The following is a 20,017-nucleotide window of genomic DNA, read 5'->3' as shown; positions in this document are numbered from 1 at the left end:
AAGGAAGGAATCCATTAGCACGAAAGACGGAGCTCTTTCAAAAAGAAAAAAGATCAAATGAAATCATGAGTGCTTCTTGCCACTGCCTCCCACCCTTCGAATAACGCATCTTCAACCATCATCTGTTTTAGGCAATATGCAAACCATCTCTCTCTCTCCTTGAAGACAGGACAAGAGCAACCGTAAAAACCTCTTCCACATCCACCACTCACTAAGCATCACCACATTAAAACCACAAGGAAATATTGTTTGTGAAGGTAATTGATTTTTACACTTTTTCACTCACTTTTGCTTGTTTTCTAAAAATGAATCTACATTGAAGGCATTCTCATAAGAGGATGGTGATCACTTGTCAAGTGAGATTCAACAATTTTCCATAGCAATTTACCGTATGTAACATCATACTTTTGTATTTGTCAATATTGTAGACTTACGGCTGGTATTCAAAATATGTAATCCAAGCCTGTAAAAAGGAAACGAGTCTTAATGGGGAGAAATCTTGGGACTTTTCACTTCTTTCCCTTTGTCCAATAGTTATTTAGGTGGCGTGTAGATTTAAAAATGACGAGCAGTTTCTCAGCTGTGCTCGCTCTCAAAATGGCTTCTCGAGCACACGCACACACAATGCAGCGCGCCTGTGCTTTAGATTTGGTGGGTGAGCTCCTCTCTCATTCGGGAGGAAGAAATGGAAATTCTCGACGTTTTCACACTCCAAACGGGGCGTTTTAGCTAAACGTGCCATTTTGACATGAATGGACTTAAACAACCGAAGTAAATTGACGAAGAATCGACGTAAGAGAGAAATAAAAGATGGCGACGGTTGCAGCTCACTGACTCACTCCCAAAACGGAAGGCGGTAATCTGAGATCTGTGGCGGGGGTTGCCATAGCAACACGCGGGCTCAGCAAACCCCCTCTGTGTTTCCATATTAGGTCATGGGAAATCTACAGCGGCTCTGTTGCGGGCCAAGGTGGAAAAAAACAACCTCGAAAATGTCAGCGGAGGCCAGAAAACACAAGTAAAACGCGATTAAAACAAAATGGATGCGCTTGTTTGGCGTGTCTGGGCGCGGCTTAATATTGTCTATTGTATTTGTGTGACTTTGCGAGCATGTGTCAGGGGCCTGTTTTTCCAGCTCGCCGTGTTTATTTTAGGCATTCCGCCATGAAGCAGGTCACGGGGCTGTCGTTTCTCCAAGCTTTGAACGACCCTCCCCCCGTCATCCTTCTTCTCACTTGCGCGCGCGCGCACGCCCACACACTTACACGCACGCACACACGTAACTAGCCAAGAAGAAGCGTGTGTACCCAAGGTGAACGTTTTATTATACGAGCGAGCAGTTAGACGCTTATTGTCTGTAGGCTTTGAAAAAAAAAACGCCCATTAGTGCTGCGCCATTCAACATTGTGGAATGTTCTAGTGCGGATTGGGCTGCAGCCCTGCCCCACTATCTCGACTTGGACAGTTGCCTCCCTGCGCGGTGAACAAAAGCTGGTCTCTGTTCACCATTTTGACAAAAAAAGACCCGTGGACTACCACTCCCTTTTTATCGATAAGTAGTTGGTCACAGAGATGTTATCATTTGTTACCCCCATTCCCCGTTTGATTGTTAAGCCTTTTCGACGGTTTGTCATTTGAATTTCTTAGCCTTAAAATTGCTTTTGAAGAGATGTAAATTGCTATTCTAGTTTGCTTCTTGTAGCTTTTATATGCTAGCTTTTGCGAATGTAATTGTATTGCAGTACTGTATCGGACTGATATTTTAAATAAACTTGTGGGAGGACCAGTAAGTACTCGTTGCTCTTGTTATTCCACTTTTGCTTGTTATGTGCTCCATATGAACATTATGTTCTTTTGCTTGTTATGTGCTCCATATGAACAGACTTCACTAGTGTTCGATCATTTTTAATTTAAACCTACCAAACTGGTTGAATTTCAGTACCTAAGCATGACCGCTAAGGACAAGAAAATAGCTTGTCAATTTCTTCTCTTCCTTAAAGGGACAGTTTAACAAAATATGAGCCCCCCCCCCTTCCTCCCATGGAAAAACCTACTGTGCCACTAGTATTCCAAAAATCTATTCAGATAGCTTGATGGGCCGCCACACAGGTTACATTTTTTTAAACAAGAAAAAGCACAACAAAGTCAATAAGATGTTCAAATGCCTTGATTCGACTTTTCTGGATTACCGTGACCTGGATGATTTGAGAAACAACACTGACATAAAGAAAAAACACGTTTCAGCAAAACAATAGGGTAACGTGACAGTAAATTTTGTCACTTATTCCATTAGAGTCATTTTGTGAAAACTCACAATGTCCAGAGGCAGACAGTGATACGAGCACTGTATTTGGAAGGTCACAATGTACAGTCATTTGGTTTCGCTATCTTATCTGTAAAACACAAACTCAAATTAGCTTTATCTTAAACTTACTCCTCCAGCCGTCTTGCTCCTGTCACAGGCTTTACAAACAGTGCTGACAGGTTAATGTCATCACAACGCTGCTGTTCTCACACACTGCTAAAAAAAGATTACATTAGATGTGCTGGTCATGTCAAATCACGAGACAGAAATTGATTATTTAGATACAGGAGCTGTACAGGAGCTGCATTTCCTCACCATGAGCCCCCCCCATGTACCTTTAAATGGTATGCGCTCACATTACAAAAGCAACATGGAAACATACTGCGAGTGTGTATTTGAACCCAAATTTAGAGGCCACAGATGGTTGCATTTTTGTGCCTTAGGGCCATGTTTCATTTTTAGAAGGGACTTGATGGGTCAGACCTGATGTAAAATGGTTTGTAAAACAGTTAATTTCAACAAAACAATTCATGATCGTTCTAATATTATTGAACTTGCTGTCTTTGCTCACGACTGTTTTTAAAACAACCTCTATTACAAAGCACACAAAAGATCAAATATCAACAGAACTACTGTATTCATATAAATATTGAAAATTAAACATAGGTCACTCAATAAAATCTTCATAAATAAAATGTACTGGAATCATTGCTTTAATCTCTCAAAATAAAAAAGGAACAATTTAATTACTATTAAGTATCTCATTGTGTAATACATTTTTAAAATCTGTTCACTCTTAGGCGGCATGGTGGCCAACTGGTTAGCATGTCTGCGTCGAGGTGCAGGGTTTGATTCCGGTTCCCCCCTTGCCTGTGTGGCTTTTCTCCGGGTACTTTGTTTTCCTCCCACATTCCAAAAACATGCATGGCAGACTAATGGAGCACTCTAAATTATCCCTAGGTGTGATTGTGAGCGCAAATGGTTGTTCGTCTTTTTATGCCCTGCGATTGGCTGGCAACCAGTTCAGGGTGTCCCCCGCCTACTGCTAGGATAGACTCAAGCACGCCCGCGACCCTCGTGAGGATAAGCGGATTAGAAAATGGAAGGATGGATGTTCGCTATGAAGCTTTGTGAGGGTAAGTGGCTTAGATAATGGAGGGATGTAGGCTATTATATCACTATTTCATGAATAGCATCTATCATCACATTATTGACAACAAATAAATGATTTAATGATATAAATTAATCAAAAAATATCAACTTTAGGAGGCAAAAATAGCTAATTAAATGCAAAACCTATTACAGGACTGGAAGAAAGAACGCAGTGGACCATGTGTGGCACACCGGCCCTGTTTGCATTTACACTTTCGCTAATTTCCTTAATTTATGAATGAAAAAAAGATAATAGATTAAGCAAATACACTTAGTGTATAATAACATGTTTTGAGACTTTTCACAAGAGTTGTTTTTACTAAACGCATATGAGGTTGGTTGTGAGCATTATTACAAAAAGCTCAAACAGAGCCAAATGGTTGAATGCAATATAAGATTGTGTTCTTGGGAAACATTGTCGTGTTTCTCGACAGCGTGTAAAAACAGGCATCTGGCAGAAAGTAAGAAACACAACACACAGACACACACACACACACACACACACACACAAAAGGCGTTCCCGCCCATTGCAATCAAGGAAGGAGGCGCAGCGTGCGCTTGCCGGTCATAGGCACAAGTCGCTGTACACCGGCACGCAGGGTAAAATCGCGAGGTGTCATCTGTAGTCGGGTAGACAGGAACGGGAAGTGGTAAGCAGACACACATGCTCAAAGATGAGACTCGCATTGAAATCAAGCCGAGACCTGCCCATGTGTTGATTTCGCAGCCTTTCTTTGCCATGCATGGTTTTGAATGAGGGAGTAGCCAGGTCCTGTGAGACTCTTTTTTTTACAAGCAGAATGACACAAAATAAAGATGCCGGCGGTTGTAACGGCAGCGGCGGGGAGGGCGAGGAACTCAAGATAGTCATTGTGGGAGATGGAGGCTGTGGGAAAACTTCTCTTCTCATGGTGTATGCCAAAGATTACTTTCCGGAGGTAAGAGGCTCATTAACGCGTTTGCCCTTTCTGGTCACTGACAAATAGTGACAATTTTGATCTCATGACGGGCATTTAAATCCCCAAATCTGATCATGATGTCAATAGTAATGGTTCTCCATTTTCAATAGAAATATGCTCCCACGGTGTTTGAAAAATATACCACCTCTGTGGTCCTTCGAGGAAAAGAAGTGAAGCTCACCGTGTGTGACACAGCAGGTAAGACATTTTCAAGACATTTTGGAACACGGTTTCGTTCCCTGGAAAACAGCACTGCGTCATACTGTACATTACAAAAACATACAGTAAAGACATGAATAGAATTTACAATCAATTCAACAGTTTTGACTCTGTTTTTGGCCACCTCAAGAATAACAGACAATAATTGGAGATGGTCACTCCAAAGTAAGATGCAGTAATATGAGTCATTCTTTGCGGTGGATAAAGAATCTATAATTGTACGCATTGTTAAATTATGTCTGCATGTGTTGCTCTTACCCTTTCATGCACCATAACCTCGACCCTGTCCACTGTAGTAACCGCTGTCCCTGAAAGGGTTAAACTATCCACCTATCGTACATAATTATCACGTTGATGCTAATTTCTAGAAGCCTGTCTATAGCGTTTCACAACATATGGTAGCATTTAAGCAAGAAGGCTTTCATTACTCAGCTCAACTTTATTCATACAGCACTTTAAAAACCAACTGCAGCCATGTATCATAAATCTGCTGATTCCCCCGCCCTCCATTTTATAAATGTAAATGCTAATATCGATGGATTAAATTAGCCGGCCAATGAATTAGTTGTCCGATCGCATATAAGGGAGAGAAGTGGCGTCAAAGTTGGCGTCACAGCATCATTTGCGTAATAGGATCAGTTACATCCACTGTGACCTTTTCTGAGCTGAATCATACCAAAATGAAGAAGGGTTTGTCAAAGAAGAAATCTTTTAGGCCAAGATCTTAAAAAAAAAAAGAAGAATTGAAACATTTATAAGACTGAATATAATTATAGTGAAAATATGCTTCGATTTGCCTTTGTCAATTATTTTCCCTACATGAGGTTTTTTTGTAATACATTATTTTTGGTATTACTGTGAAAATAAAATACTAAATTAAAACAAAAGCATTTTCCCCAAAAATAATACATTGAATAAAACTCACAAACTTGCACTGAAAACGAATTGAAAAACTGAATTAAAAAAAAGACAATTCAAGACAAATGAAAAACTCTCTGTAATGTAAAAAAAACTAAAAACTACTTTAACCCTGCTTAGATATAACTCATTCAGTACCAGCCAATTCCGGTCTGAAAAGACGTTTAAAAACGTCTTTGGGAGGGAATGAGTTAACCATTCCCACTCATAGATTCTGTTATGTTGGTCGTCCTGAGAGACACATAGAACAGAAAGAGAAACGAGACGAGATTAGCGCTGTCATTGTTTTGTACGAATCGCCTTTTGGTGACCTTATGTGAAGGTTTATCGGCTTCACACCGTAAAGGCAAATGGGCAATAAAGCTTCAGTCAATTTTCTGTAAGACAATACGAGTGGACATCTTATCTGCCTGTTGTAAATTGTCATACAGAGAGGGCCTTACATCATTGCAAAGAGGAAGTCGAAGCCAGGATGTGGTTTTCGTCCGCATCTATAGTACGTAACGTTCGAACATGTGCTCCCGGCCTGCCTGCCAGTCATCCGATCTCCGCGCGTGGTCTGCTGGTTTCCGAGCTTGCTTGCATACCCTTTAGGCAATTCGCCGTTACGTTTGTGCTTCCAGGCCAGGAGGACTACGACCGTCTGCGACCGCTTTCGTACCAGCAGGCCCATCTCATTCTGGTCTGCTTTGACGTGACCAACCCCACCAGTTTTGACAATGTGACCATCAAGGTAAAAGATGTAAATCACGGCACAACAATGGGAAAAGTATGTTTGCGTGCTTGAGAACTTGCAATTCTCGTTTGAAGAGAATTGCAAGTTTGTAGTGCCACGCATTCTTTTGACTCATGATTAACTTAACGGTGTGCTGCTTTTACTGTGGACTTTGAGCTGAAAACCAGATTGGGAAGCCACTTCCTCCTCTCGTGTCTGTATGCACTGTCGGGAAAAAAAAGGTACTAAATCTGTACCTTTGCTTGTCACCGGGGCTGTGCCTTCAAAGGTTTGTGCTGAATAGAATGATCTCAAATCAGGGGGAGCATTATTCACGTGTATTAATATGACACAAAAAAATGTCACATTGTTTAGAAGCTTACTAGTACGCAGGCACCGCGGCAACAATAGTTCATGCTATGCATCATGCCGCCAATGCATTAAGAAGGCCAACTTCAAAATCAAACATACCCAACCAAATATTTTATGGACATCAATGCTTCGCCAAGCTTTTATTTTGGAGTTGTTCCGAGTAGCGTGTCGCGGCACAACGGCTGACTTGACTCCTCTTCTAAACCCTAAGGCATTCCCATCACAAACTGGCGGTACTTGCGAACAACATGAACCACACGACGGCATTCTGAAATAACGTGCATTTGCTGATTAAGGGCGCAACCCCCCCCCCAAAAAAAGATGTAATTACGCTGCAATTAAGGGTGCCAAAAACCTGATTTAGATTAGCTGACACTGTATTCTACGGCGCCTGTTGCCAGCATTTTGCTACTGTCGCGCTAGCGGCGCTGGGGAGAGCCGTCGGATTACTTTTCAAAGGCAATTTATTCGGCGTGCATGGCTGCGCACTTTGCGGCTAACCAACCGTATGACACAGTTCCCGTTCCTACTGATCACTTTTGAACAAATCTAGCTTACTCAAATGTTCTGTTTTAGCCGATGAAGTCGCTATTGTGATTATGACGTCATTTTGCGAGCAAGTGGCACGATTCCGAGCTCGCACAATGCAGTAGTTAGCTTGGCATGCTCATTTCAACACCTCAACATCAACACTCAACACAATAAAATAAAAGTATTACTGTGCAGCCATACCTATTGGCACCATGCAACTCAGAAATTCATCTCCAGCGGTGCCTTGAGATTTAAATATTTTTTGCGATACAACATGTCTTTCGGATGAGTTATGCTTTGACTTGCGGGCGAAAATTTCCGATACGAGCCCGATTTGTTGGCAGTCCAGGCAACTCAACTCACTTGAACCTCTTCAAAAAAAAGGCTTCAAGATGTTTATTGCCACTCGCAACAGAGGTTTACTGTCAAACTAAACATAAATGAAAGCGAGTTACACTTTTTATTGAAACCAATCCCATAGCGTAACCTTATGTATGTTGCACATTTGACAGTGAAGTGGACTTGACTAAATAAGGCTGTTTAGCTTAATGCTAACAAAATGCCACAGAATGACTTACAAATAACATCGGCATAGGAGCGTTAAAACTATTGAAGCAGGGACAGACAATAGAAGGATACTCACAGGCATATGTTCTTTGTCCTCTGCGAAGAACGTCAAATTACCGCAGCTTATTGAGAAACTGACCGTCTCCGGCCAAGGTGCTCATAGCAGATGGAGCAGGACACTATCAATTGAATCAAAGCAAAAAAAAAAGCATCAAAACTGTTTAATCATTTGCATTCTATTTAGTTATGCCATTATTGTGTGTTTTTATAAAGTACAATTTTAGAACTTACTTACTTGGCACAGAGTGCTATTTTTCTTTAAAAAGACAACACACACACGGAGTCCAAAACCTTTGTCGGATTTTTGAGTAGAGACCGTTGTATTGAGCATACTTTTCTTCCATTCCCTTACAACAGAATGGAAGAACATACCTTAGGCATTACTGCCATCTAGGGGTCATCCTAGCATCCATCACTGCTAATCACTATGGCTCAGTGAACCCGTGTTTATCATGGGGGGATACGTATGTATTTGCAGAGGATAGAGAGGAAGCCCAATTGCGAATGGCGAAAATACGCAAATAATTCACGCTCGCTTATAACTGCCATAATTAACACAATCAAAAATTCTGGTATAACAATTTTTTTTAAACTGTGAATAAGAAGGGTTCCACTGTAAAAACGGATGTGCACTAGCTTAATGCTAACATGTAATGTGAAATGCTAAGGATGGACTAAATCAGCATCACTTTTATGCTCATTTTAAACCTAGCAAAAACAGTGACACAGGAATGCATTTATGCTGACAGTTTCAGTTTCCCAAATATGTTTTAAGTGTGGTTAAGGGGTAAAAAAACATTTTACGGAAAAATACTGTGGGCCTGAAACTCGTTCAATCGCGTTCACTTTGTGCCCCAAAATGAATGTTGGTGTCATTGAAGACTCAAAATTGTGTGCAGGCGTGAATGTGAGTGTCAATCCCAGTTTGTCTACACGCACCCTGTGATTGAGTGGCACCCAAAAAGTCAAAATGTGCAAATGTGCTCAGTGGCACCCGGAGGTGAAGCACTTCTGTCAAGAAGTCCCGGTCATCCTGATTGGCTGCAAGACTGACCTCAGGAAGGACAAAGAGTGCACCAGGAGGCTGAAGGCCGTCAACCAGGCTCCCGTAACGTACACGCAGGTGAGGACCACATGACAGCCAAACATCGGGCTAAATTTACAAGACAAATGACGAAATGTGAAAAGTGAGAGTAGATTGTCAAGCGTCCTGGAATATTTGTTGTATTTTGCCATTTTCGCCCTGAGCTTGGTTCATTCAAGTGCATTTATTTGTTTTTTTTTTTTAATGTCGATTGTAAATAATAAAACAGTAATGGTTAAAAAAAAGTCAAACAATTAACATTTCTGTCATAATTTATTCAGAAACTGGCAAATTAATTCTAAGAAAATGAGTTTGAAATATGCAAATTAAACAGATTTTTTTTTCAAATACATTTTTTATTCATACACAATGAAATAATCGTTTAATGGATTTTAAAAATAATACCAATTTGTACAAGCAATTTTACATTTTTATGATGAATTTGATCATCATAATTGTAATTATATGACAATTAATTATTAATATGAAATCATGTCATTAATATATTTGTATGTATTTTATACAATTATCTAAATAAATTGTTTCATTTGGGGTTTTTTTGTTTAAAAATTAGTAAAATTAACAATTTACCACGGACATTAGACATTATTTTATTAACCAAATTATGAATATATTTGTGATCTTTTAGAACATTAAAAAATGCATTATTTTGTTTAAATGAGTTAGTTTACACATTTAAAATAACGATAAAATTGTTTACTGGATTAATTGTTTAAAAAAATCACTTATACATAAACATTTCATTAATTTAGTATTTATTTGATGAAAGAGTTGGCGATTAAATTATTTCACTGAAATAAAGCGTGAATGATTTCAACCACGTTTGCAATTGAATCCTAACTAAAATACAAATGCAAATGAATGAGCCAAAAATAAATAAAAAAGTGTACGGATTCGAACCTGATCTGAAGGAGGAAGGCCCCTGGTGCCCCCAAGTGACATTGCTTGCCAATCTCCACTGCAATCTCCTCGGTTCTAATTTGGTCCTGTTTGCTGGAGGACGCAGGGCCTGGCCGCCCAGCAGCGGATGAACGCCGAGCTCTACCTGGAATGTTCGGCCAAGTACCAGGAGAACGTGGACGACGTGTTCAGGGAGGCCACCAAGAAGGCTTTGGCCTTCCGCCGCAAGCAAAACCACTACAAACGCAAGAGGAATTGTGCCCTCCTATGACCGCGGCACATTTTGGTTGCTCGGACGTGGTTTTGTCTTAAGATTAAAACTTAACCCTAAATGTACAAATACAACCGAACTGTACATACAAAATGCACTGCGCGACATGTTTGAAAAAATGTTGGAGCCACGTGGTTACGCAGTTGGGAATTGGAATGTTTCTTTTGCATACCACTAGAGGGAGCAGGGTACCACACCGACTATCCCTCGAAGCCTTTGAATCCATCATGTCCGACTGTAATTTAAATATTCGTCTCGGGCTTTATTCTTGGTAAATTACGTCTTTCTTCGTGAAGTATTACCATCTTTCTGGTTTTTGATAAATATTTCAGCCAACAACGCTCTTTAGTATTTGGTACACGGTCTACAAAGTTGAAATTCACCGCCCAATCGTGATCACGCTTGTTGATGGCTTCAAGCTAAGTGCCAAGCTAACGGAGAGGGGCGTGGCCACTGAGCATGCGGTCGCATCATCAGTTGGTTGCTACGACGAAACTGATAGTCAATAGAAATACAGACAATTGGATACTTATAAATCTTCACGGATTGAACACCCTTTGGGAATTTTGCCGCTCAGCTCCTTGTTTTCAAACAGCAAACTGTGATCAAAGTACAATTGAACAGCTGGAAATGTGCAGTCAAAACCACGTCAAATTAAGTTCACCCTAAAATGTTAATGCGCATTTTAGGTTTGTCCTAAAATTTCATCCCAAATCGCGGTATGCTGAACTCGAGTACGGTTGTGTATATGTTGCTTCTCATTATGAAAAATATTTTCATTTTCTGTTTTTTTTAAATTACAAATGATTGTATTTTGACCCTGTTACTGAAGCACAATGCCAAATAGGACTCACATCCTGAGTTTATGTGAGTATATGCTCAATATTCTAGCTGCAAATGACTCAAGAAAGTTTCAAAAGATATTAATGTGAGATGATTATGTCAATAGATCATTCAAAATACCCACCCCCATTTTTTATTACATTTTTTACGATATGCTATCTTTTGCACCATTCTGAGGGGAACTCGATAAGATTGGTTGCATCTGTATTGCGAAAGCACTGAATATTAAAAAATAAATGTTCTAAGAAATATCTTGGGGTTTTTTTTCTTCACTTTTTTGTGCTATCCATCCAAACATTTCTGGGGACATTGTGTATTGGAAAAAACAAGAAAAACTAAAAATACTTAAAGTAATTTCAAACTAAACAAAAATGAAGCATTTTTTGAAGAGCAATCCAAAGTAAAAACGAATGAAATATATTCTGTATCTGGTGGCAAACTGGGAACAACATGGTCTATTACTAACCTATGAAAATTCAGTGGTAAAATCATAATTTCAGTACTTACATACAGGTATTTGTAGCAGTGACCTTTGAGGCCATAAACATGGAAATAAAACAGCAACTCGTGTGAGAAAAGTTGAACACCATCCGTCCTTAATTTCCTCCAATCGTCCAGGGATAGACAACGGACTGGTCGCCAGGCAATGTCTGGGACATAGGGACAAACAAATGAGATCCTGCCAATCAGTCACAAATTAAGAAACACGCATTCACATTCATACCTGAAGAAAATTTCAAGTCTTCAATCCGGTAGGCAAAAATCCACACAGGTAGGCCGCTGTGGAGATTCAAACCCAGAATTTCTGACTGTTGCTGACGTGGTAACCCACTAGGGCAAATGCCACCTCAGTTTGATGATCCCTAAAAGGATGTACTTCATCCCAATAAAAAGAGGTGGATCCTTGAAGTCACTTTTCAGTTAGAAATGTTTAATTTGTTGATTGCAATTAAGATAAACAATCGCGTTGTCCCTTCCTTTTTCCTGGCTGTATGTGACAGCATTTTACAATACTGCCACTACAAGGAGCGGCGTTTGATACCAAAAAGAAAAACAAAACAAATTGTGCAACACGACAAAATAATAATACGTCCAAAGTGGTGAACCCATGTACAGAATTATAACAGAAACACATTAAAGGTAATTCGTGCCAAAAACATTGAATTGTTAAGTCCGAGATCCTTCATTGCGTCAACAGAAATGAGTTTGATGGAAATGTTTATGAACAAGTAGAGTACAGTGAACCTCCAACACATACAAAAAAAAAAAACGACAGCGACTGGCAACCCTGAAAAAGGGTTACAATTACCTACAGATGCCACAAGATGGCGACAGAGCACAGCTTCACTATAAATGACGTTCCTCAACTTCAACATTCAGTGGTGAAGTGGTAAATATTACCCCCCCCCCCCCAAAACGTGGCTGTCTTCGTTGTGGGGGTGGGTCGTGGGGTGAAAGAAATTTAAGGCATTTCTAATTAATTCAATAAGGAAACCTTATCTGAGTATGTTAAAGTGTGAGCAAAACGCGAACTGTATTAATGTGATAACGATTTTTCCGTTGTGGCAGCAATACACTTCTTTATGTAAGAGAGGGAGACCTAGTGCAGAGACAAAAAAAATCCCCAACAAAATTGATAAACAAAAAAACTAACCAAAAAAAAACAACTCATCGAGTAAATTAAAATAAAAAATGTTAAGGGTTATGAGAGTTATGTGCCCGCCCCAAAAAATGGAAATATGTGGGGGTTCACTGTATTCTCTGGGAAGAGACAGTCTAGTAGATCTCGGTCTAGGTGCAAAATCAAGAGCTGCAGTAACACAGGAACGAACCACAAAGAGTGCACATGACAAACTTCGTGCGCGCCAAAGGCAAAGTGGATCCCTCTCATAGTTGCATATGGGTAGATTAGTGCACAACAAACAGTCAGTTGTGTGGTTTGCGCGCACAGGATGAAGCAGCAAAGTGGACGTCAGCGAGAATCTGCGCCTGGGACTCGAAACCTTGCGACGCATGGGCGGGTGCTGCCGTCAACACCTGAGAGAAAGAGCGAGAGAATCCACAGACGCCTGCGTGCTAAATCCGGCCGACAGTTTGTTGACTTCCCAAAAAGACCACCAAAAAAAATCCAAGTGTGGGCAGTGTGTCTCAGTCGCTTCTTTTCACATTGTCCTGCTTGTTGTGCACCTTTTGGTGGACCACTTTTAACGTGGTCAGGAAGTTACCCAGGAACAGGACCAGGAATGTAAGAGCCAGCATGAACACCTGAAACATAAATTCAGGAAGATTGAGGCAAAAACAAAAAACACATTATTTGTGCCCTTTTGTTTGGAGAAACAAATTCGTTGTCCATTGCCTCGACATTGAATTTGGTTCAAATTTCTACTGACACACATACAATACAAATGGATGGACAAGTTCATCCCAAGAAGAAGAATGTAAGAGTCTCAAGGACCCATTGCCCGAAAATTGAACAGGAAGTCGACTATTTTGGTTTGAAGTTAGGAAAATTAGCCCGTCACGGCTGGTTATCCATCGACGCAATATTCGGTCTATCATCAGATGTCGCATGAAAAAAAATCTCAAGTACCCGTCCCAAAAATGAAACAAAGTCCGCCATTTTGGTGTGAAGTAGCCATTTTGGGAAAATTTTTTGCATCCTTGGGCTTTTGACAAACTTGGCATTCGGAATGGTCACAAATGAGCCCCAATTGGAAGCGGGCGTAAGCAGTGAAGCTAAAAGTGAGCCTCACCTGCCACTCCTTGCAGTCGTCATGTCCCGCCAAGGAAAACAAGGTCACCGAATTATACAGCTGCCAAAACTGAAATTGGAAAAAAAAGGTGCAAATGTCATGTCCTTTCAGTCAGGTGATTATGGGATTTAAAAAAAAAAAAGCTGACTCACATGGCCGAAAAAAAGAAAGGGCAAAAGAAAAGTGAGGCCTCTCCACATCCACGACTGAAATCCCTCTGCAGAGACACAAACGATCATTAGTGCTTGTGTTGTAATGTCACCAGTTGCCTAAATCTTCAACCTTTGCTCTATTTCTTTTTGTTTTAAATTACCACTCACCCACTGTGAGGTCCAGCTGATTCCTCTCCCCCAAAGTTCGCAGCCTGTACAAGCAGCCACTCTGATAGTAGTATTGGAGGAACTGCACAAAACCTGCAGCGTTGTACAACGTTGGGTAAATGAATTATGGGATGCGTCCGACGAAAGACCAGTTCAGTGCTGCTATATTGACTTTCATTCTAGAATTGTATTTTGATTTTATGTGCAAAACATTTTAATTGAATGATTACTTGCATACCGTGTTTACTAATACACAGAGCAAAAAGAAAAAAAAAAAAGCAGCACTGTATGGGTTTTTTTTTTTTTTTGCTCCACACAATAACAACAATAGCGGCCAACCAGAGAGGACACTGGACAGAATGCCCTAAAATGTGGTGTTGAATCATTAATGCAGTCAAAAAAACAAAAACACAACACTTACTCTGATAGATGGAGAAAGCCAGGAACTGATTTCGGAACCTCTGATACGTGGGCCCCTCTGGCCTGTGACAAAATGTGATCGCGACAAAGTCAAGTCAACACACATAGTATGCAAAAGACACCTTACCTAATGCTTTGCAAGAAACTCTCTAAGGTTGAACATAATCAATTCTTGGACCTCAGACTTGGATTTCACACACACCTATGCCCCATATGAAATTATGGAAAATGACACTCCGCCTCAAAAAAATTCAAAACCATACAATCAGTATGATTCTTGAAGAGCATTTCGCCCAGTATCTGTTTTATTGTTGTTGTTTACCTTCTTCGGGTAATGTAGTGGTACACACTGATGCCTTGCACGGAAACAAATTGTACGACTTATAGAGGTTGCGCAGTATTGATGCAAATACTCACCAGGTCAGCATGACACCAGACAGAAAAGTGGACACATAATGGTGAGACACCCACCAACCTTTAATCCTGACGCACAAAAACACACCAGTTATATATGCGTATATATCAAGCTGCAAGAACAATCGAGTCGCATGGCATTGAACCAACCTGGACCCGTTGGTCATGAGGATGCTTTCCCTTATCGTCAATGTGCAATAGTACCACACCAGCAAAAAGTTGAAAATTTCATCTGTGACGCTGTCATAATCATTTTTCAAAAACATGTCCATGGAACATGGAAGCACATAGAAATGGATTACAGGCAGAACTTCTTAAATATGTTGTCCGAACGAGAGATAAATTAACAAAATTCAGATGTGGGGGGGGGGTGTTGAATGTCATTATTTCTGTTTTATGTGGTTAAAAAAAAGGCAAAAATCTGCAATAAAATTGGCCATTTTTTTGCTGATGACAAAAAGACAAATTTAGCTGATTAAATTTTTTTAAGATTAAAAAAAAATAATAATAATTGTTGTGTATACCAAGACCATAGCATCATTACCAGTACTCAACATTAATGCTAAATATCGAAAGCATGTCATCCCTTGTACTCACCGATAGTTGAGGAAAAAGAGGCATGTGATGGCCCCCAGCAAGAGGATAATGGTCATGTACAGCTTGAACTTTTCGTACTCGTCCTTGTAGACGAACCTACATGAAATATCAAGGACAAAAGATGATTACGCCAAGCTGCAACATCCAGCCGCGGGGAGCCGGAGAAGCGAGCGGGAGAAGTGAGGTTCGTACTTGGCCTGGTTGCTGAGGAGAGTCACGTTCACGTTGCCCAGGACCAAGTTCAGATACAGTCTGACAGAAAAAAAAAAAAAAGACCGCTTGAGTAACTTGATGGTTATCTCCACCAAAGAGGTTCATCATTATGTGTGAAATATGTATCGCATACAGGAAATGGTATTAGAAGACTAACCAATGGATATCTGAACACAAACGGTGCAGCAACTCATGGCAACACACACCACAAAACCGACAATATTCACTGACATGCTTTTTTTCTCTTCCATAGATATTGCTGTATCTCACCAAGTCTCTTACAGTAGTTGGGAGACTGTTCTTCTTCATTTGTGTCTGCATTAAATACAGCGCCCTGGTGATGTCTAATTACCTGTATGTGATTGCTCTGTGTTTTTATGGAGTACAATATTATAGAGTACTAATTTTCTTCCTAAAAACACAAAATATTTTATTGGTTGATCAAGGCACCGCTGAATGTGAACCTTTTTTTTAAATAGAATTTTATTTTGACTTAAATTCAAGGATCCATCAATCTATTATCCGAGCCACTGATCCTCACGAGTGTCGCGGGCGTGTTGGAGCCTATCGCAGCTGTCGTCGGAGAGTAGGCGGGGTACACCCTGAACTGGTGCCATGTGACAATTTAGGGTGTTCAATTCATAGACGAGGTTGGCATTACCTTTTGTTCCCTTGAATGAATGATGAATGTGAACAAATGTGTAAACCTTGGCAAAGGTCCCGAAGGCACTGACCCGTTTTTCTTTGGTAAATATGCTTCCATGTCAAAGAATATGTTCTTTTTCTCTTTGATCTGGGTTTGGATGTCCGCAACCACTTGCTTCTGTTTTTCATCGCAGCCTTGCACGCATCTGCAACAAATACAGAAACAAACACACACACACACACACAAAATATACATGCGTGGTTTGATGGGCTTTCATTCACCTGGTCAACAAATTTTCTTACTTGGTTAAGCTGCATTGGAGGTCTTTCAGACATTTCCTTTGTTTTCCGATGGCACTGCTGCATGTGAGCTGAAGATTGGTCAGCTCCTCCAGTTTTTGCCTGTACAGTTTGTGAGTTTCCTGTAATTGTACACAACGCACATTGTATTATTTTAAAATGTGGTGGGAAGGACCGTGGAGTTCGAACCCACGACCACTCAGCTGTGATGCAGACCATCCAACCACTTGTTAGATAAAGCCATTTAAAAAGCCGGATGACAAATTGCATTCTGCTTTCCATGAAATGCCAACAAGTCAATATCACTTGCATTCTCATTATGTTAATTGAGACTTTAACAGCTAGCATCCATAGTACACTTGCTGCCAATTAGCAGGCTAACAGGAGCTAGCTTGCGCGTGCTACTGATGCATTCAAAGACCGTGGAAGAATTTAAGCTCGGGAAAGAAACAGGTAGGCTACCATATGTCATAAACTTAAAAAAACGTACAAAATAACTACGACTGATACCATTAAGAAAATTAAAGCGTAATTATGTTGTATCATGCGGTTCTATTAGCATAGGGGCTCAAATAAAAACATTACACCGGCGATTCATTTGGCGGCTGCAATCGTCTGTCATGAAGTAGACAAACACCCGGCGACGATTTCAGCTAATTTCCCCATGAGAACTTGCTCAAAAGTTGCTTCTAATGAGAATGAATGGCGAGCGCCGGCTCAGAATAAGTGAGCACCTCCAGCTCCAGTGCAGTCGTAGCAGTCAGTGTCATCCACCGCACGATTCAGCGACGTCTAACCCCACCGAATAACGATAATATATATATTGAGGAAAAAAAGAGTGACCTGCAATTGTTGATACTCCTCGTCGATTTCCTTCCACTCCGCCTGGAACTTGGCTATGGACATTGTGCTAGTGTCCAGTAAAGAGGATGAGCAGCAGTGAGAAAGAATGGGGGACGAGGGAGGGGAGGGGGGCGAGAGAATGAGAGAGAGAAAGTCCACATAGGATGACTGTCCACTCGGGCGCGCTTTCATTGGACAGTACTGCGCATGCACATATTGCATTGCAAGACGTTTTACGCATGCGCACATCCTCGTGTCACAAGAAACTTGTCATATCAATAAACTCACCTGAACCTGAAAACAATATCGTGACTAAAATACACACACTGACTTTTAAAAAATAGATATGAATATACATATTTTTAAAAACCCATAAAATTAGAACAATCTATTCACGCGATTATGTTGCTAAGATACAATGAATCTCCTCTCGGTTCCAAACAAGCTTGCAGAGATTTTTCAGCGGGGAGAAAAGGGTTTATCAAGGTACAATTTGTTGTTGATTTGACTTATTCGGAGACAAAGAGCAACTGTAGGTGGCGTGGTGAGATAATGATTTGCACATCTGCCTCACATTAATGAAGTTCTGCGTTCAAATTTGTGGAGTTTGCATGTATTTCGTGCACTGTTCTTGAGTGTTGTTTTCTCCGAAAAAAACATGCTTGTTCGGTTCATTGGGGACCAAATTTTTCATCGGTGTGAATGTTGAACTTTATTGGATATTTGATTTTAAAAAGAAACTTGTATGTTTCTTTACTTTATTCTATAAATAACAAAATTAGATTACAAGTTCCAATCGACAGATGCTGACAGTCCTGTTTAACATAAAATTGATTGCAGAGTAACTGCAGTCTGATTACACCACAGAGAAAAGTAACAGATTAATCGTTGCTGTTAAAAATTGAAGTTTTAGAGTATCCGTTACCTTCTGACCCGTTACTGGCGTCATTGCTAATAACCAGTTCGGGGCCAAAATGCATTTATCCTCTTTTGCTTTAGGATCATAGTTGAGTTGAGTAGAGAATATAGACCAAAATAACCGATTTCCGAACAAATCGCACCATTATTATCAGATCAATGATGTTATTTCTGCAGCAAATTCTGTTTTGGTGCGAGGATGCCATTCCTGAAAGCAGCTCGAAGGACTCCGACACGTTCAGCCGTGCTGGAAAATAAATCAAACAAATGCGGAAAACATGCTTCTGTTTTCTCTGCCAACGGAGACGAATATACCGGAGAGTGGCTCAACAACAACAAGCACGGTGGGTGTAACACGTGACAGGAAGAACAAAAAAATAATAATAACAACACGGATGGACATTATTTGCTAATATTCAAGGGAGAGGAATTCAGGTGTGGAAGAAGTCCGGGGCCATTTACAACGGCGAGTGGAAGATGGGAAAACGTGACGGATACGGCACATATAGTGTACTTCTACCTAACACGAAGACGTACGCAAAGAAGTACTGTGGTGAATGGAAAAATGGGAAAAAACATGTACGTAATGCGTACTGTTATGACACAACAACATTATTAAGCCGTCTGTGACATACGGGCAGATGTTTTTTTCCCTCACTTTCAATCCATTAAATTAACTTTTTTTGTGAGTAAGTCCTAAAATACGGCGCTTTTCTTTCCTTAGGGTCACGGGATATACTTTTACAACAGTTGTTCAGCGTATGAGGGTCAGTGGAGCGAGGACCAGCGTAGTGGTTTTGGACGAATGCTCTTTGAAAACGCAGATGTCTACGAGGGAGAGTGGATGAAGGATAACGAGCATGGTCTCGGTCTCCGTCGCTATGGTAACACTGCTTTTGCTTCATTTTTCTTCCATGAAAAAAGTGCAGTGGACCTAGAAAGTGGAACATCCCAAAAGTTGCACAATATAGGGAAGAGGAAAAGTGCGGGGATAACCGTAGAACAAGAAATGGAACAAAATGTGACATTGGCACATTAAAAATATACTCCAGTCGTCAACGCACATTGATACCTGCAATAGCTATATATCACCACAAGGGGACAGTATCAGTCTTGCTGGTTTGTCAGATGGATTGTGTTTCACTTTGGAGGTTCCACTGCACATCCCAAGGTGAAGATCACATCTTTCCAATTTTGACTGCCGTCCGTCTGTCTCAAGCAAACGGGAACTGGTATGAAGGTTCCTGGAGAGACGGCAAGAAATGGGGGAATGGAAACTTTTACTATCGTGACAAAGGGCAGCTGTACGAGGGCCTCTGGGTGCGAGGGGAACCCAAATGCGGAACCCTGGAGGACTGTGGGGGAGACCGCGAACGCTGTCCAATTCCACTGGTACGTTGCGGACAAAAATGTCACAACTGACTTGTAGTATGAACTACTTCTTGATCCAGGGGGTAATTTAACAGTACACTTAGATACAATTGGTGTAATCTTACAAAGTAACATTTAACCCTTGTAATCAATCTGAATGTACACAATTTTTTCCCCTCTTAGGTAATGCTAGTGGATGTGCAGATGGTTCTACAAGAAGCCCAGCTGGTTCACCTTGATTGATGAAGTCTACTCATTTGTATGTCTTCTCGTCTAGTGATAATTATAAAAGCCACCGAAGCCACC

General features: G+C 40.6%; 3 protein-coding genes and 2 long non-coding RNA genes across 9 annotated transcripts; 2 read left to right on the top strand and 3 right to left on the bottom strand.

The window, feature by feature from the left end:
* The first annotated feature begins 124 nt into the window (after positions 1 to 124).
* rhof (ras homolog family member F) lies at positions 125 to 11,126 on the top strand. Of its 5 annotated transcripts, none has more exons than XM_052050890.1 (7): positions 125 to 257; positions 4,257 to 4,395; positions 4,527 to 4,614; positions 6,177 to 6,286; positions 8,787 to 8,921; positions 9,903 to 10,935; positions 10,966 to 11,126. In XM_052050890.1, the coding sequence occupies exons 2-6, from the start codon at positions 4,258 to 4,260 to the stop codon at positions 10,113 to 10,115; spliced, it is 684 nt and encodes a 227-aa protein (XP_051906850.1). In that variant the 5' UTR covers positions 125 to 257; position 4,257; the 3' UTR covers positions 10,116 to 10,935; positions 10,966 to 11,126. The 5 variants fall into 5 exon arrangements, with proteins under 5 accessions (XP_051906850.1, XP_051906851.1, XP_051906848.1 ...); XM_052050891.1 differs by lacking the exon at positions 125 to 257 and adding an exon at positions 3,330 to 3,441; XM_052050888.1 differs by lacking the exon at positions 125 to 257 and adding an exon at positions 3,962 to 4,107.
* On the bottom strand, positions 4,255 to 7,940 carry LOC127591156 (uncharacterized). Its single transcript, XR_007959828.1, has 2 exons — positions 7,815 to 7,940; positions 4,255 to 6,493 (listed from the first exon to the last, which is right to left on the bottom strand). It is a non-coding gene; the product is annotated as an uncharacterized LOC127591156 (long non-coding RNA).
* LOC127591158 (uncharacterized) lies at positions 8,789 to 9,951 on the bottom strand. Its single transcript, XR_007959830.1, has 2 exons — positions 9,804 to 9,951; positions 8,789 to 8,951 (listed from the first exon to the last, which is right to left on the bottom strand). It is a non-coding gene; the product is annotated as an uncharacterized LOC127591158 (long non-coding RNA).
* Positions 11,127 to 12,315: 1,189 nt separating the features above from the next.
* On the bottom strand, positions 12,316 to 17,625 carry tmem120b (transmembrane protein 120B). Its single transcript, XM_052050912.1, has 12 exons — positions 17,423 to 17,625; positions 16,583 to 16,701; positions 16,369 to 16,485; positions 15,614 to 15,673; positions 15,422 to 15,517; positions 14,975 to 15,064; positions 14,828 to 14,893; positions 14,412 to 14,473; positions 13,991 to 14,083; positions 13,823 to 13,887; positions 13,671 to 13,739; positions 12,316 to 13,182 (listed from the first exon to the last, which is right to left on the bottom strand). The coding sequence occupies exons 1-12, from the start codon at positions 17,612 to 17,614 to the stop codon at positions 13,066 to 13,068; spliced, it is 1,146 nt and encodes a 381-aa protein (XP_051906872.1). The 5' UTR covers positions 17,615 to 17,625; the 3' UTR covers positions 12,316 to 13,065.
* Positions 17,626 to 17,848: 223 nt separating this feature from the next.
* On the top strand, positions 17,849 to 20,016 carry morn3 (MORN repeat containing 3). The gene is made up of 6 exons (XM_052050898.1): positions 17,849 to 17,908; positions 18,518 to 18,684; positions 18,762 to 18,919; positions 19,065 to 19,224; positions 19,560 to 19,732; positions 19,895 to 20,016. The coding sequence occupies exons 2-6, from the start codon at positions 18,540 to 18,542 to the stop codon at positions 19,952 to 19,954; spliced, it is 696 nt and encodes a 231-aa protein (XP_051906858.1). The 5' UTR covers positions 17,849 to 17,908; positions 18,518 to 18,539; the 3' UTR covers positions 19,955 to 20,016.
* The last annotated feature ends 1 nt before the right edge of the window (position 20,017 follows it).

Source organism: Hippocampus zosterae, chromosome 18 (assembly GCF_025434085.1).
Source record: "Hippocampus zosterae strain Florida chromosome 18, ASM2543408v3, whole genome shotgun sequence".
NCBI lineage: Eukaryota > Metazoa > Chordata > Actinopteri > Syngnathiformes > Syngnathidae > Hippocampus > Hippocampus zosterae.
Note: the sequence above shows the minus strand (reverse complement) of the source record. Positions and strands in the feature narration are given on the sequence as shown.

Coding starts and splice junctions, on each gene's coding strand:
- rhof (XM_052050886.1), top strand. CDS start 4,201: ATGGTTTTGAATGAGGGAGTAGCCAGGTCCTGTGAGACTCTTTTTTTT. Junction 6,287..8,786: donor TTGACAATGTGACCATCAAG/GTAAAAGATGTA, acceptor AAATGTGCTCAG/TGGCACCCGGAGGTGAAGCA. Junction 8,922..9,902: donor CTCCCGTAACGTACACGCAG/GTGAGGACCACA, acceptor TGTTTGCTGGAG/GACGCAGGGCCTGGCCGCCC.
- tmem120b (XM_052050912.1), bottom strand. CDS start 17,614: ATGAAAGCGCGCCCGAGTGGACAGTCATCCTATGTGGACTTTCTCTCT. Junction 15,518..15,613: donor CTCCTCAGCAACCAGGCCAA/GTACGAACCTCA, acceptor TATTTCATGTAG/GTTCGTCTACAAGGACGAGT. Junction 13,183..13,670: donor ACGACTGCAAGGAGTGGCAG/GTGAGGCTCACT, acceptor TTTATGTTTCAG/GTGTTCATGCTGGCTCTTAC.
- morn3 (XM_052050898.1), top strand. CDS start 18,540: ATGCCATTCCTGAAAGCAGCTCGAAGGACTCCGACACGTTCAGCCGTG. Junction 18,685..18,761: donor GCTCAACAACAACAAGCACG/GTGGGTGTAACA, acceptor CTAATATTCAAG/GGAGAGGAATTCAGGTGTGG. Junction 19,225..19,559: donor TCTCGGTCTCCGTCGCTATG/GTAACACTGCTT, acceptor GTCTGTCTCAAG/CAAACGGGAACTGGTATGAA.